Source organism: Ylistrum balloti, unplaced genomic scaffold (genome assembly GCF_031769215.1).
Source record: "Ylistrum balloti isolate Yb309-2 unplaced genomic scaffold, AGI_CSIRO_Ybal_v1 Utg369896, whole genome shotgun sequence".
Classification (NCBI taxonomy): domain Eukaryota; kingdom Metazoa; phylum Mollusca; class Bivalvia; order Pectinida; family Pectinidae; genus Ylistrum; species Ylistrum balloti.
In genome coordinates, this window is record NW_026782026.1 from 75,708 (window position 1) to 92,523 (window position 16,816).

At 36.6% G+C, this 16,816-nt stretch overlaps 1 protein-coding gene across 1 annotated transcript in view; it reads right to left on the minus strand.

Moving 5' to 3' along the window:
* LOC132546582 (MAM and LDL-receptor class A domain-containing protein 2-like) overlaps positions 1–16,816 on the minus strand; it is a 154,458-nt gene that overhangs the window by 71,923 nt on the left and 65,719 nt on the right. Inside the window, exons 66-90 of the mRNA XM_060210303.1 lie at positions 16,176–16,263; positions 14,514–14,651; positions 13,670–13,833; positions 13,312–13,492; positions 12,812–12,889; positions 12,177–12,314; positions 10,770–11,117; positions 10,042–10,191; positions 9,432–9,688; positions 8,954–9,182; positions 8,044–8,178; positions 6,858–6,988; positions 6,422–6,506; positions 6,029–6,106; positions 5,671–5,817; positions 5,155–5,315; positions 4,627–4,822; positions 3,883–4,029; positions 3,411–3,670; positions 2,939–3,029; positions 2,527–2,670; positions 1,703–1,971; positions 746–830; positions 514–591; positions 160–303 (exon numbers count right to left, since the gene is read on the minus strand). Coding sequence (XP_060066286.1) covers positions 160–303; positions 514–591; positions 746–830; positions 1,703–1,971; positions 2,527–2,670; positions 2,939–3,029; positions 3,411–3,670; positions 3,883–4,029; positions 4,627–4,822; positions 5,155–5,315; positions 5,671–5,817; positions 6,029–6,106; positions 6,422–6,506; positions 6,858–6,988; positions 8,044–8,178; positions 8,954–9,182; positions 9,432–9,688; positions 10,042–10,191; positions 10,770–11,117; positions 12,177–12,314; positions 12,812–12,889; positions 13,312–13,492; positions 13,670–13,833; positions 14,514–14,651; positions 16,176–16,263 — 3,922 coding nt within the window. The remainder of the gene's footprint in view (positions 1–159; positions 304–513; positions 592–745; positions 831–1,702; positions 1,972–2,526; positions 2,671–2,938; positions 3,030–3,410; positions 3,671–3,882; positions 4,030–4,626; positions 4,823–5,154; positions 5,316–5,670; positions 5,818–6,028; positions 6,107–6,421; positions 6,507–6,857; positions 6,989–8,043; positions 8,179–8,953; positions 9,183–9,431; positions 9,689–10,041; positions 10,192–10,769; positions 11,118–12,176; positions 12,315–12,811; positions 12,890–13,311; positions 13,493–13,669; positions 13,834–14,513; positions 14,652–16,175; positions 16,264–16,816) is intronic.

Consider the following 16,816-nt stretch of genomic DNA (forward strand, 5'->3'; position numbering starts at 1 on the left):
CTATTGTGAAAACGAAAATAAAATATTAATGTTGTTCTAAATAAAAAAAGTATGTTTGCATGAAAAAGTCCAATATTAGCTTCAAAATACATTTTGTACATTCTTTGTTAATAAACTCCTGAAATGTTGTTATTAGAGAACAGAGAGAGTCATACGTACATGTACCAAGAGTGTGGTCGTTAGTGGGGCCAGTTCCAGTAGTGGACGAGGGGCCACTTGCCAGTGTCCAGTCAAAGTTGTCATTATGGGCCTGTGTCCAGGGACAATGCTTCTCAAAAGTACAGTCAAATGGTGAAGACACAACTACAAATACAGTATTTCAAACTTTTTATTAAATTCTAAATCAACAATATTTTAAACTGAAAAAAAAGGGAAAAAATGGTAATTTACCATGACTTTTCAAATATACATGTTTAATTCAATTCTTGACTATGTCCTACTCTAAAAACACATAAATAGTCTGATACAACTGGTTACTAGAATGCAGAGTTTACATCAAGTATTGACACTTACAAGGTGTTGTCATGGAGGTTGGCATGGCAGTGGTGGGCGGAGTCAATTCTGAAGGGGCAGCTGCCTGGACAGGAAATACTGCAACACAATACACAGTCATTTGTAAGATTCAGAAAAATTGCCAAAACTCCTCTTTGAAATTTCATTGGTCAAAATCTGGGGTATAAAACTATCAACAACAGTCACCATAAACATTTCGAGGAATGCTAAACATAAGAGAATTCTCATATACCTGTACATGGGCCATCTGTGAGACTTATATCATCCACACCAATATCACCATGGATACCATTCCCACGTTGTCCTTCCAACACCAACTAAATCATGGTATAAAACATTTTTTATTAGGTGTTCTTCTTGAACTAAAAGTAAGTTTTGAACATAGGTGATATGCTTAAATCTTCAAGCAAGATATGAAATCTTCAAAAACGGTGATGTAGGTAAATTAGAAATAATTGAAATGAAGTGCACAACAAAGAACATTTTGTAAGGTCCTTCTCTCTGCTGGATACTGAAAATCAACAGCTCAAAATATTGGACTTTTGGATCAGGTATGGACCTGTTAATCACAGCTGTCGTTATCCTTGTCTAAGGTTATATAAAGTAACAACTAACTTTTAAGAGTGTACACATTATCAAATTCACCTTAATAAGTTAACAAAGTCTACACTGGATTTGAATTCAGCTTCAGTCTTTGTTAAGTAAAATATCTGGAAAAAGTTCATTGTTCTTTAAAATTAAGCCCTGTTGATTAAGCTATTTCATTGAAGGTATTGATAAATCACAGTACAATAGTTATATTCAACATGTACAATTTTTTTCACTTAAAGGTAAGCTTTATTGACTGTACAGTGATAAAGCATGACAGTGCCGACAAAGTTTTTTGGTTATAGATGTTTTACATTGCTACATTGTACATTTCTAAGAAAATGTATCAAAATCTGAAGATAATATAACTGTATTAAATGTCTAGTCACAACATACTGCTCAGCTATCAAGAACTTCTCTTTAGCTCAACTGGCTGAGCATTAGACTAGTAAGGCAGGGTCCCGTGTTGGAATCCAAGCAAAGGCATTGAAATAAATTACGACCTCTGATGCAATATTAAATGCTGTCATCCAATTAAAAAAAAATTCTGACAAGCACACAGAAAGACTGACTGTCAGACCTGCTGATCAAGGTGGCTTACATAGAAGGGTACACTGCTGTAGTACATGGACCTGGCTGACCTCCATTGGTTGCCTTGATCACCATACAAGGACCAGATCTTGATTCTTTGCGTGCTGTTTGTAGCATTCTGAGGCTGTATATAGGCATTCAGATAACCAATTTCTGACCCATACATATTGTACCAGAAATTCAAACATCTTGCTGATGTAGCTTGCAATAACTGACTTTTAAGCTCTGCACGGTCTCCAAGTCTCCGTGGTGCAGATGACTCAATAAAGATGTATTGTCCTGAAAGTGATAGAATAGGGAAACTTTATTCATGCATCAATTATTGTTTGCACAACCGCTGTAATCAGGACACCATTAACTCTGACAAAACTTAATTTACCATCAGTTGTTTTAATAGTGTAGTGTAATCAGGCCTTGAAATGAACAGCATTGTCTGATATTCTAACTTTACTAGGCCCTTTAATGACCTTACTTTACTAGGCCCTGTAATGACCTTACTTTACTAGGCCCTGTAATGACCTTACTTTACTAGGCCCTGTAATGACCTTACTTTACTAGCCCCTGTAATGACCTTACTTTACTAGGCCCTGTAATGACCTTACTTTACAAGGCCCTGTAATGACCTTACTTTACTAGGCCCTATAATGACCTTTCTTTACAAGGCACTGTAATAACCTTACTTTACAAGGCCCTGTAATGACCTTACTTTACTAGGCCCTATAATGACCTTTCTTTACAAGGCACTGTAATAACCTTACTTTACTAGGCCCTGTAATGACCTTACTTTACTAAACCCTGTAATGACAATTATGGCTGTACCACAGTCTCACTTACCACCTGAATTTCCCTTGGTGTGATCATTGCTTGGTCCAGTAATAGCACTAGTTGTGCGGCCCCTGTTAAGTAGCCAATCAAACTGGTCTGTCCCATCATGTACATTGGTCCAAGTACACAAGCCTGTCTCAAAGTCACAGTTTCCTGAGAATATAAGCCAGACGTTTTTATGAAAATATTCTCATAAAGCCTTTCGCAGGAAAGCCAACAGATAAGATAAACAGTTCATATTTAAATAGTACAATACAAGACAGTTGGTAAAATTTGGTTTCACCAGTCTCATTTTGTAATTTTAGGCAAATAATTTTTTTTCAAATAACACTGATATTTAGATTTAGTCCTACATAGTTCTGCATTCAACCTTAAGCATTTAATCAGCAACAAATATTACAGATGTATTCCAGTCTATTACCTGGGTCAGGGCAAGCTCCTGCAGAAGTATTGATGTCATCAAGAGCAATGTCACTGGTGTATCCAGCCCCTACAATCCCCTCAAACACCACCTGTAAAAACCAAATAACATTATATCCTCGAACACCACCTGTAAAAACCAAATAATATTATAACCTCAAAAACCCTTAACAACCAAATAACATTATAACTTCAAACACCTGGCTGACAATAGTCCTATCATACAGCCATACAGCTTATATTTTCACGACAGGGTAAACCTTACTGCATTATACTCTACTGTTACCAATCCAGACATCTACATGGCAGATTGTTTTTGACAGCGGCTTGACAGGAGCCCTAGGCATTCAATCCCTCCATACAGAAACCTACCTGGAAAACCTAATATTTTGTCTATAATCACACATGTTTTAGATGGTGACTTTTGACCTGGGTCCCCAGGCCCTATCCCCACCCTTCTTACACACACCTACCTGGTAAGCCTTATTGTTTTGGATGGTGACTTGACCAGGGATCCACTTGTTGCCCTGATTAAAGGACCTGGTCCAGATAGGAGCAGTAGGCAGGGTTGTGCCTACACGCTGGTACACGTTCAAGGTTCCCATTTGTCTCCCATACATGTGATAGTAGAACTGTAGACACATGGGTGTTGTCGTAGTAACAGAAGAACTCAGCAGACGAGCCTTGTTGCCAGGAACATTTGGTCGACTTGATTCAATGTAGACGTAGTGTCCTACAATAACATATATAAAGAGTCGTTGATTAAACCAAAAAGTTGCACTTATTTATTAATTTAAAACAGTCTTTATTTGGCTATTTTTTTTCATAACTTAATATAAATGCATTTGATAGCTGTGAATGGCTATAGTGGTTTCTGCTAAACAAAAACAACAGATTAATCAGAATTATTTTGATTGTAAGGAAAATTTGATTGAAGTGTCCTACCAGAAGATGTTCCTGTGGTGTGGTCAGTTGATGGTCCAGTGCCTGAGGAGGAAGTCCTGCCAGCCTTTGGTATCCAGTTTATATTATCACTTGTGTCCTGACTCCATCCACACAGGAGTGACGTCTCAAAGTTGCACTGTAGTCCACCTTGTCACACACAACAATAGTTACAACTCTCCATGCAAAAATTACCTCAGGATTTTGTTATCCACTGACACCATTAGTTTAAACAATTGTAACAATTGAAGTACAAATGTGATTTGTAATTTTGTGCAAATGAATATTTTTTAGACTCAATTATGTATATATAAATATTTCACAGCTTGTACAAAGCTCTCTATGCCGGGATATAATCAGATTTTATAAACAAGAGTAGCAGTGAAACTAGCAATGTTACCCAAAACAACTTTATTGGACACAAAATTAAATCAAAAGGCAATAATTCTGTAATTAAGAAGTCACAGGCCCTGAATTTGGTATACTGCACAATAACTCCTAAATTATACAAGACAGAGTTATGGTTCTTGTGCACTGCACTTCTCCTTATCAAGATCTATCTACCTGAATCTATCTGAATTTTTTTGTGATATGCTCCAAACAAAATTATGACAGTCAGACTGATGGACAGACAAAGCGGGACTGTACGGAAAGCATAAACAATCCTTTATCACTCACAGCACAATTGAAAAAACAATCACCTGCAAGAATCTATTTAATGACTTTAATTAAATGTGATACATATACCTGTAGATTGACAAGGTCCTGCTACAAGCTTGATATCGTCAAGTCCAATATCACCACGGTAACCTGCTCCAGTTAGTCCCTCAAATACGATATTATACTGGACTGACTGACTAGGAATTGGGTAATGAGCCTGTATCCAGATGTTTCCCTGAGTGCCGTATCTTGTCCATACCGGTGTACCATAGCTATTGCCCTTCTGTAAATACAGAAGTTAACAGACTTACTACACCAGGCATTGGGATAATTAACATTGCCTGGACTCAAAGGACATCAGAGGTTCAGAGTGGTGTGATGGTAACACACTCTCTGAATAGATGTGAAAAGGTATGGGGACAAATGCACGTCCATGTGGGTATTCCCAGGGAATCTGGTTTATTATCACAGAGTGATTTTTACATGCTGGTATATCACAATTGATATCATATAGGTAAGTTAACTTTCAATTTATAACGTCAATATCATCTATATCTTTTTATCTGGATATGAAATTGGCATAAAGATGTTTCTCTAACTTATACACACACATACCTTGATGTAGACATTGAGTCTATTGATGTTTGGTCCATACATGTGGTACCAGAAACTCAAGCATTGCTGAGACCCAGAAGGTACAGATGCTGACACAAGACGAGCAGAATCATTCATCTTACGTGGGTTAGACGACTCAATAAACATGTACCAACCTTGTCCTTAAAAGAAGAACAATCAAGAAAAACTTTAAATATTATTTAATGATGATATTTCGAGAAATATTAATCATATTGTATTTATCTGCAAGATAAGCCTTTGTGGAATCATGTTTCCTAAAATAGTAAGCTAAAAGTGGCTCACAATTAATCCCTCCCAAAACATTAATACTAAAATTTTACACCAAGGGAAGTAAGGATAAATACAGTAAATATGGTTAATGTAAACCTATTCTCAAACATGCATACATCTTGATGGTATGCTTTATATATTGATCTTAAACAGATTATGATAACAAAAAAAAACAAAAAAATTTTTTGAAAGCACCAATAACTAAGAACAGTATGTCATACTGACCAGTCCCTAGTGTGTGGTCATTGGTTGGACCGGTCTGGACGGACGCAGTAGGACCTTGAGCTCGTGTCCAGTTAAATACATCATCTGTAGCTTGTGTCCATGAACACATATTTTGTTCAAATGAACAGTCATATTTGGACTGGCTCACTACGAAACATAATACAAATGAACACATCACTAAATTAGACAACATGATGAAAATATGAACATTTTGTCTATTGGTTCTTAAAAAAATACATTTTAAATACATTATTAAAATTCAAGGGAGTGTTGAATGTCACAAAACAAGAGTCTCCACATGATCAGGACCCATTGATGAAGGGTGTGGGCATGGTTTTAAACAATTCACTATACTTACCAAATGGTGTAGGAGTTGGAGTTGTCGTAGGTGCTGGGGTGGTGCTAGCATTGGTGGGATTAGCTGTTGCAGGTAAATCTAGAAAACAAAGTACAATTTTCATCATAAAAAAGTCCTGATATTCTGTGTTCTGGTACTAGTCAATTTATACTAGAATAGTTTATAAATTTGGTAGAAGACACCAACCAGAAGGTTTCACAAGAGTTAAACCTTTATATTCTTGAATATGGGATTGTATCATTTTTAACATAACCTTGATAATTGATAAATATAAAAAAAACTTCTACTCTTTTGATAAATAAGATTAAATATCACATTTCACAACTATTTCTAAAAAAAAGACAAAAAAATAACAGTGAAAGAAAAGAGTAATCCACGAAAGTCTGAACTTACATCCACATGGTGATGGTGTGAACAGGATATCGTCAAGGGCAATGTCTCCTTGGTAACTAGAACCTCGGATACCTTCAAACACAATCTGTAAAAGGAGAACAAACATTTCTTCACTTGTAACACAATCTGTTACATAGTGTTATCAATCAGTTGATTAATACTGACCAATAAAAAAAACAGCCAGTCTTATGAGAATGAAGACAAAGTGGGATCCTAGATCAATATCATAGTAAAAATTTCATCATTACTGACAGAGTTATTACAATACCGCTTAAGCCAAAATTGTTATATTGATATCATATATAGACACTTCATTAGTTACAAAGTGAAATTAAATGTCTTGTTCTCAACATGCAAAATTATTTCTGCATCAACACCCTTACTCTTGAATTGTGAGTAAAATAGAAGACACCTGAAGGAGATGTCAGGTACTTACTGTGTATGTGTTGGACATAGGCACTAGAGGTATCTGTCCCTGGAGCCAAGCATTCTGCTGGTTGCCATACAGTGTCCAGAGCATGGTTAGAGATCCAGTAGAAGTTGTATTAGCATACACATTAAGACTTCCTACAGTTCAAAAATGTTCAAACAGTTAAGATGAAAACAAATTAAAAACAAGAGATTTCAGAGGGATCTTGGCACCTATCATTTTTTTATTATTATAGCTATGATAATCTTTACTTGCAAAATCCTAAGCCACCTGGAAGCCATTTTGTTTCTTCTGATCAGACCCAAATTCAAATGAGCACAAGGAGAGACCAACATGAAAATACCTAAGAAATTTGAGAGATATCCATTCTTCTTAAGAATTAGCAATAACAGTCTTTACCATGCAAAATCCAAGATAGCTGCCTGTCAGCCATTTTGTTTTTCTGATCAGTAAAACAGGCACAAACAGGGACTTAAAGAACCTACACACAAGATCTGAGAAAGATCTATAGAGTAGATGTCAAGAAATGGTGATAACAAACTTTCAAATTCAAAACCCAAGATGGCCATCTTTTCTTTTTGCCATTATGTTTGTCTGATCTGCCCTAAAATGCAAAGTCAAAATCTAAGGTGGCCATCTGTCGGCCAAATTGGTTTTCTGATCAGACCCAAAATCAAACTGACACAACAAGAGATCAACAGGAAAACCTACATATGAAATTTAAGAAAGATTCATCAAGCACTTCCCAAGACAAACTTTAAAAGATAAAATACAGCCATTTTGTTTTTTTTATCATACCTAAAATCAAATGGGCACAACAAGTGACCAAGAGGAACCAGCATTTGAAATTTCAAAAGAACCATCCCGTACTTCTCAAGAAATAGCGATAACAAATTTTCAAAGTCAAAATCCAAGATGGCTGCCTGTCGGCCATATGGTTTTTCTGATCAGTCAAAAAATCAACTGGGCATAACTAGGGACCAAGGGGGGCCTACATACACAATTTGAGAAAGATCCATCCAGTACTTCTCAAGAAATAGCGATGACAAAAACTGTTTACAGATGGACAGATGACGGAAAACCACTGAGCACAGATGCAGAGCGATTTGAATAGATAACCATCAGTGATGATGGGCTATAAAAAAACCTGATTACCAGAACAAATTTAAAAACTGTGATTATGAGTACCTACCGACAGCGGTGCCATACATGTGGTACCAGAAACTCATACAGGTGGTAGTGGTGCTAGGAGACCTTGGATTACTGACCAGCCATGCTTTGTCACCTCGTACTCGTGGTGCTGATGTCTCAATGAACACATAGTAACCTATAACAGTTAACAATAAAAACACTTCTTTAAGTGGTGCCAATGAACACATAGTAACTTATAATAGAGAGTTCAGCCATACCGAAGCAGGAGGGACGATGTTTTGTATCGCTCCTCAAATATGTCCTGTATCTAGTGATTCTAGTAGATTTCACTGGTTTAATTTTTACCCTTGGACAATTGTGACTATGTGAATCCACAGGTCACCAATTCTTTTTAAACAATATCTTGAAAATTCTCTCTTGTATTATTACAATATTCATACATTGTTTAGTTTGTCAGTTTGTCAGTTGTAGTAAATGACCTAAAGGATTTCAATTTAAAAGGCAAAAAGTGTTATAACATATGAAATTAGTTTAAGCTGTTTAACTGTATATCCTTTTATGCTATATTAATGTTAATATGTACATAGTATGGCATTATATAACCCCTATCGATTCTAAGGTCGAAAGGCCAAACATTGTTAATTTAAATCACAAGGGAAGACTTGTACTATAGTTTTGATGTTGCACCCGTATTCAATGTCTGTTTATGTTGAATACTGTCATATTAGGGAATTCTTGATTTTACAAGTTGTTTATTGAAAAACTTCCAAACATTCATTGGAATAACTTTTACAGACTTAATTTTGATGTGTTATATACATATTAGAAAATTCTAGAATTTTAAAAGTCACCCATGATGACCTTCAGCTATGAAACTGAGCAGTGATCTTAAGCTATTACAGATATTTACATTTCAAAATAATGTATCACCTGCAGCTGTTATTACTGACCTGTGAAATCACCTGTGGTGTGGTCAGAGCTTGGACCAGTAAACTGGCTTTGAGTACGACCCTTCTTTCTCAACCAATCAAAATCGTCCCCTTGAACATTTGACCATACACACATGTCCTTTTCAAAGTTACAGTTCCCATTGCCTGTACAGGCTCCAGGGGCAATTTTCACATCATCAATAGCTATATCACTGAGGTAGCCACTTCCTATCACTCCTTCAAATACAGCCTTCAACACAAGTTACACAGAGTTTTACAACAAATGTTTCCTAGAAACATCAGCTTGAAATTGTATGTAACATATCGGGTCTACAACAAATCATTAACACACAATTCAAAACAAACATTGGCATTTTTCTATATTCCCATCTTCATTGCCTCTTGTCCTCCATTCCCAAAAAAAGAAGAAAAAAAAACTTTATGCAAGTATTAAAACTGATTAGCATACAGCAAAATATGGACTTTACAAGACACTGACCTTCCAAGTAGACTGTGCCTTAACAGTCACTTCACCCTCTATCCACTTGTTGCCTTGGTTTCCAGATTTGGTCCAGATGGGTGCACCATGTCTGCCACCCTGTTGTACATAAATGGTGAGGTTGCCAATCTGTCTTCCGTACATGTGATACCAGAACTGTAGACAGCTGCCAACTGTGGCACTGTTGTCCGTGCTCAGGAGGCGTGCTTTCTGACCAGGTTGTCGGGGTCGGGAGGATTCAATGTAAACGTAATGACCTAGAAAAGAGTTGTGTCTTGTAACACATATGCTATTTATATATCATCTAGAGTGAAGCAATTGCAATGAAATTTGCAGATATATGTAACAATTTGAAATTACTTAAATGTCAAGCTTGTATTTGTAACATCTCTTAACATTGCTGTTATGTACATTTAGCTCTTGTAACCTGGCTTACCCAGTAAATCTGAATCCCCATCATTCTTGATAACATCTGATATATATTTGTTCTGTTTAACCTCGTTAACCTCTGATGATTCTGATACTCCTTTTAAACCTTGCTAAAATCTTATACATATCTAGTTTACCAGTCCCTGTATCATTGATCATCAGTGCCCAATGACTTCCTTACCTCTTGTTGACCCATAGGTGTGGTCCGCGCTTGGTCCAGTGTTACTAGATGCTGTGTGACCACTCTTCCATGACCAATCAAAATTGTCTGTTCTGTCCTGGGAGTAGCCACATAGCTGGCGATCTTCAAAGGTGCATGAACTAACTGGTCCTACAACAAAAAGGTTCCTTTTTAAACAACAATTTTCCTTACCTCTGTAGAAAGATGTAAATGACTTATCAAATTTTCTCCATCTTCTGTGCAAGACACATGTATAATGACTTTTCAAATTTTCTTCTACTTTTGTACAAGAAATATGTATCATGAAACAGGTTTTCCCTGCTTTTGGATTAATTCTTTTAAGATTTTGAATATTCAACATGAAGATTTGTTCAATACTACACAGTAAAAATCATGCAATGAAAGATTGAGTTTAGCAATTTTTTATGAACTTCTTACAATACTTTACAACTTAAAATTTGAAAATCCTGTAATAATAATTTGTGTCATCCTTTATTTCATTTCTGTGAGTAGCTACTAGAAAATGTTTTCCCTTGTACTGCAGTTAGGAATCTCTGCTAAGTATCAACATAACAGGTTATATCAATTTATTAAGATGTAAACACCATGCCTAATTTTACATCAGGAAAACCATCATAAAATGCTTATTATGAAATATTAAGACATTACATCATCCAAGGTTAAAGGTTAAAATGGACAACTACAATATACTTAATAAATATCCATACCCTGACAGGAGCCATCAGCTATACTGACATCGTCAATGGCAATATCACCACGGTAACTGATTCCACGGACACCCTCAAATACAACCTGATAGGTGGAGTTGGCTTGGATATTTACAGATGTAGAGTACCACTTGTTGCTGAGTGTGCCTGTGTGACTCCACACAGCAATGCCGTATGAAGAGCCCACCTTGGTGTAAACATTGAGGGTATTAACATCTGTACCATACATATGGTACCAAAACTTGAGGCACTTGGGCCCTGTTGTTGTTATTGGAGCACTTGTCAATCTAGCCTTGTCATTGTTTCTCCTTGGGGACGATGCCTCAATGTACAGATAAGATCCAGAACCTGAATAAAATCATCACTGTTAACAGATTCTAGTCAAATGATTGATCTTAAACATTCTAGTCGAAAGAAAGTGAACACTAGCTCACAAAAACATGTACACTTCTACTCATAACGTAGTGTGACCCTTTTAGAACTTTTATTCCTTAACACAGACCCATAAAACTCTCCCCATAACGTAGTGTGACCCTTTCAGAACTTTTATTCCTTAACACAGACCCATAAAACTCTCCCCATAATGTAGTGTGACCCTTTTAGAACTTTGATTCCTTAACACAGACCCATAAAACTCTCCTCATAACGTAGTGTGACCCTTTTAGAACTTTTATTCCTTAACACAGACCCATAAAACTCTCCCCATAATGTAGTGTGACCCTTTTAGAACTTTTATTCCTTAACACAGACCCATAAATCTCTTCCCATAACGTAGAGTGACCCTTTTAGAACTTTGATTCCTTAACACAGACCCATAAAACTCTCCCCATAACATAGCGTGACCCTTTTAGAACTTTTATTCCTTAACACAGACCCATAAAACTCTCCCCATAACGTAGTGTGACCCTTTTAGAACTTTAATTCTCCCCATAACGTAGTGTGACCCTTTTAGAACTTTAATTATTTAACACAGACCCATAAAACTCTCCCCATAACATAGTGTGACCCTTTTAGAACTTTAATTCTTTAACACAGACCCATAAAACTCTCCCCATAACGTAGTGTGACCCTTTTAGAACTTTGATTCTACAACAAAGACTATGCCATACCCTGTTACTAGATACCATCCTCCCTCATACCTTGTTATCAAATACCATCCTCCTTCATACTTGTTATCAAATACGAGTCCCACCTTTATCAGTACTGTTTGTTTCTGATTACATGACGTGTGATCAGAGCTCGGACCAGTCCCACCTTTCCCAGTACTGTTTGTTTCTGATAACCTGACGTGTGATCAGAGCTCGGACAAGTCCCACCTTTCCCAGTACTGTTTGTTTCCGATTACCTGACGTGTGATCAGAGCTCAGACCAGTCCCACCTTTCCCAGTACTGTTTGTTTCTGATTACCTGATGTGTGATCAGAGCTCGGACCAGTCCCACCTGTTCCAGTGTTGCCCCTATGCCGTGTCCAGTCAAACTGATCATCCTTGTTTTGGGTCCAAGTACAAATACCATTGTCAAAGTTACAGTCATACTGCCCTGGGGCTGAAACATTGAGTGTAGAAGAAAGATCAGTGATATTGTAACACAAAGTTTAAACAGAAATGAGGCTAAACCACAGAATGCAATCACAACCTCAATAAAGAGCTCTTATTTAAAGAATGAAGGTTTCAAATTAGTATTAACATCAAGAAAATTTTTTTCTTTTTTAAATTAGTTATAGTGAACAGACTGATGAGTCATGACCTATCAATTGCCAGACCTAGGCATAGACTGTGTGATCAAGGTACATGACATCTGACCGTAAAGTGGTTGGGCTATCTTTAGTTAACCTTGACCTTACACCTGATTGGGTTGTCTTAAGTTAACCTTGACCTTACTTCTGGTTGGAATGTTTCTCGTTACCCTTGACCTTACACCTGTTTGGGCTGTCTTTAGTTAACCTTGACCTTACTCCTGGTTGGGCTGTCGTTAGTTAACCTCGACCTTACTCCTGGTTGGGCTGTCACAGTGTATACATGGTACATCACCTATAACCTTACCACTGGTTGGACTGGCTGTTGTCGGCATTGTAGAAACAGGAGGCATCGTATGGCCTGACATCGCATCCACCGGCAATACTTAACAAAAGAATAAAAGTGAACATTTATGACTGAAGTCAGGAAATAAAACCACTAATCATGTAATAAAATGTACATGTCATTCATTGGTATGTGTGTCGGAGCAAAAAAGTATAGGTGGGTGAATAGAATGTATGTGGATATGTTTATCTATTAGTGTGGGAAATCATGAGGTGGTTTAGATGTGTGTAGGATCAGGATCTATCACTTGTTATGTTTGTGGATACCTAGCTATGTATTTGTGTGGATATATATGTATGTTGGCATCCATGTGTGGGTGATCAGATTCTGTTTGTGGACACCCAGTTACTATGTGTGGATATATATGGTCCACATACAATTACTTTTGTATCTTGTAGGGTTGTACTGAATATAATCCTGATAAGGGATGACATGAATAGTACAAAAAAAACTGGCCTTACCTTGACAGGTGCCTACACTGAAGGCAATGTCATCAATAGCAACATAACCTCCTCTATATGTTCCTTTGGCCAGCTGAAGGATGACCCTGAAGGGTGTGGCACTAGTAATGGGGAACTGACCTTGATTCCATCCCGTAGACGGGTTGAAGGAAAGATCCCACAGCAAAGTGCTTGTGTTACCCTAAACAAATAAATATTTTCTCTATACATTTCCAATATCACTATGCCAGAAGATTTTGCACTAGAAACAGAACAAAGTCAACTTTTTTTTCACACTGAAAATATAAATTACATAAATGGAGAGCATTTGAAAAAAAAAATGCTGAGCTAAATAATTTCATAAAAAATTGTCCGTTACCTGTAAAACTATACCGTTGAGCGTTCCTACATTGTTACCAGTGATGGTATAGAAGAATGTGAAACATTGGCCAGTGCTGGTAGTTGGAGCCATAATCTGGGACATATAGGAAGCTTTAGAGCCTGATGCCACAGTGCTTCGACCATTATAGTACAAATAATGACCTGAAATGTTTAAATGTTACATAACACAATGAAAATTGTATGTCATTCAAACTTTGTATCTCTTTTCCTTGAAACTTTTCAAGGCTGATGTATTTTGGGTTCCAATTACTGTAAATCACTAGACTTAACAAATACTTTATTTCGTGAAATGACTTCTTCAGATAGATTCCCGAATTCATAATTTTGCGATTGTTGATATTAGTGCCTTAATCAACATGGATGCCATCCAGAGTTAATTTCATAGAAAAGATTGCAAGGGATCTGAATTTGTGATTGACTCTCAACACATATGAACACGAAAATAAATCCACCGTGAAATATAAGTGATTTACTGTACACGTAAACAATTTTGTAATCAAATTTTAGCACATTACTTTTCCAGTTCTTTTTTCCATAAACATTTGATATCATCAAAATTTCACACATCTCATTGTTGGGATATTTACCGCAATTCTGATTTCATTGTTGCAAGAACTTGATCTGAATCAATTTGGTTATATTTAATAAAAAAACAATGTTTAATCACATTAAAAACATCAACATTCGATGTGTATCAGTTAGGACGACATATTATAATACTGAACTACTTCATAGTACGTGTTTTATTTGACCACATCCATTTTGTCTATCTAAGTTGATAAAATTCTCCACACAGTTTGTAGTAATATGAGAAATCCTACCTTTCCTTGCTCCGAAGGTGTGATCTCCAGTTGGGGTTTGTCGTGATATATATCTCGAGCCTTGATGAACAACCCAATCAAAGCTGTCCGTCTTGTCGTTACGCCAACCACATGTTCCATTTTCAAAGCTACAATCACCTGTATAGATTAACATTGAAACAGTTAATCATATTTTACCTGAACAGTTTATTACAATCAAAGTAACATGTCACAGTACTTACTTTATATAACATATCCTCTACACAGTATAACATCTATCTACATTGTACATTGCTTTCATTACATTTTATATGTATGATAAAATTTACATAGCATCTCACCTACACTGTACATAATATATATAACACCTCATCTCTCCAGTACATAATTTTCAATTCTGTTATACCTTCCTTAGATTACATAAAGGATTTGGTGAAAAATAAAACAATAAATATCATATCTAAATTGATTTAATGAGGTTTACTATATACTTAGCAAGAATTTTAAATGTATATTCATAATACAGAGGAATCTGATGATGTAGAATGCAGCTATAGGAAAGGTCTTGTTTCCAAATAGAATCTGGTGATAGCAGACAGGGTTTGTGAAAGCTGTTACGATGACCTCTTAATTCTAATGTTGAAGAAGGCATCGTGACAGCTGACAGAGGCCCGTCACAAGCTGTCTAGAAGCAAGAAAACCAACAAACAGGCATCAGGCATTGTTCAACATGCAACATCACACAGTTCAGGAAAATATTCCAAATACAGCAAAGATCAAAGGCAAACCACCAAATCATGGCGAAGAAATAGAGATCTGCCTGACAACCATTCCAGGTGTATCAGTACACAGTTTAGCAGACAAGCAAATATTCCAGGTATATCAGTACACAGTTTAGCAGACAAGCAAATATTCCAGGTATATCAGTACACAGTTTAGCAGACAAGCAAATATTCCAGGTATATTAGTACACAGTTTAGCAGACAAGCAAATATTCCAGGTATATCAGTACACAGTTTAGCAGACAAGCAAATATTCCAGGTATATCAGTACACAGTTTAGCAGACAAGCAAATATTCCAGGTATATCAGTACACAGTTTAGCAGACAAGCAAATATTCCAGGTGTATCAGTACACAGTTTAGCAGACAAGCAAATATTCCAGGTGTATCAGTACACAGTTTAGCAGACAAGCAAATATTCCAGGTGTATCAGTACACAGTTTAGCAGACAAGCAAATATTCCAGGTATATCAGTACACAGTTTAGCAGACAAGCAAATATTCCTGGTATATCAGTACACAGTTTAGCAGACAGATAATTATTCAAGCAAATAAAATCATATTTTTGCAGACAGACAAATATTCCAGGCATATCAGTACACAGTTTAGCAGACAGATAATTATTCAAGCAAATCAAAACATATTTTTGCTGACAGGCAACCATTCCAGGTATATCAGTACAGAGTTTTTATCAGACAAGCAAATATGCCAGACAGGCAGACTTATTAACAAGTCAGTAAACTGCTGATAGGAAAGCAGAGATAGCACATCAAACATAAGGAAACATAACAGCACAAGAAATGAAAATTAACTACTGCAGAAAACCATCATCAGTAAGTACAAGCTTTTGCTTAAACATCTTACTTGCTTTTTACCTAACAAATACTAAATATAAGAAGTTACCATGAGTAGGACAGCTAGCAGCCAGTTGGACGTCATCAATGGCAATGTCACTTTGGATACCCTGCCCCACAAGACCTTCAAACACGATCTGAAAGGTCAAACAATATCATGAGTAGGTCTACAGACAAAAGTTGGGATTAATATAGGATTTAAAAGAATTTGTTCTATTTTCCCCATTGGGCCCTGCCTTGTGTCGTAAAGGGTTGAGACCAATCATTTATGAAACAAATTTGGTCCTCTGCACCAAGGATGCTTCTGACCAAAATTGGGCAAAATCTAATCATTCCTACTGGAGTAGGTTTTTAAATGATTAGCTCTGTTACCCATATTGGGCCCCATGCCTGATCCTGAGACCAAGCATTCATAAAGAGTTAATTCCATTTCAGCCAAGAATGCTTCTGACCAAATTTGGATAACATCCGTTCATTCCTACAGGAAGATCGGGATTTTTATTATTTGCCAAATCTCCTCTTTTGGGCCATGCTCCAAACCCACTTAGACCCAAGACCAATCATTTAAAGAAAAGTTGTTCCCTTCTTTCCCAAAGGATGCTTCCAACAAATTTGATCAAAATTCATTAAGTCTTTCAGGCTATGGATACAATGTCCTGAAGGACCTTCAAACTTCTAAAATGATCTGCA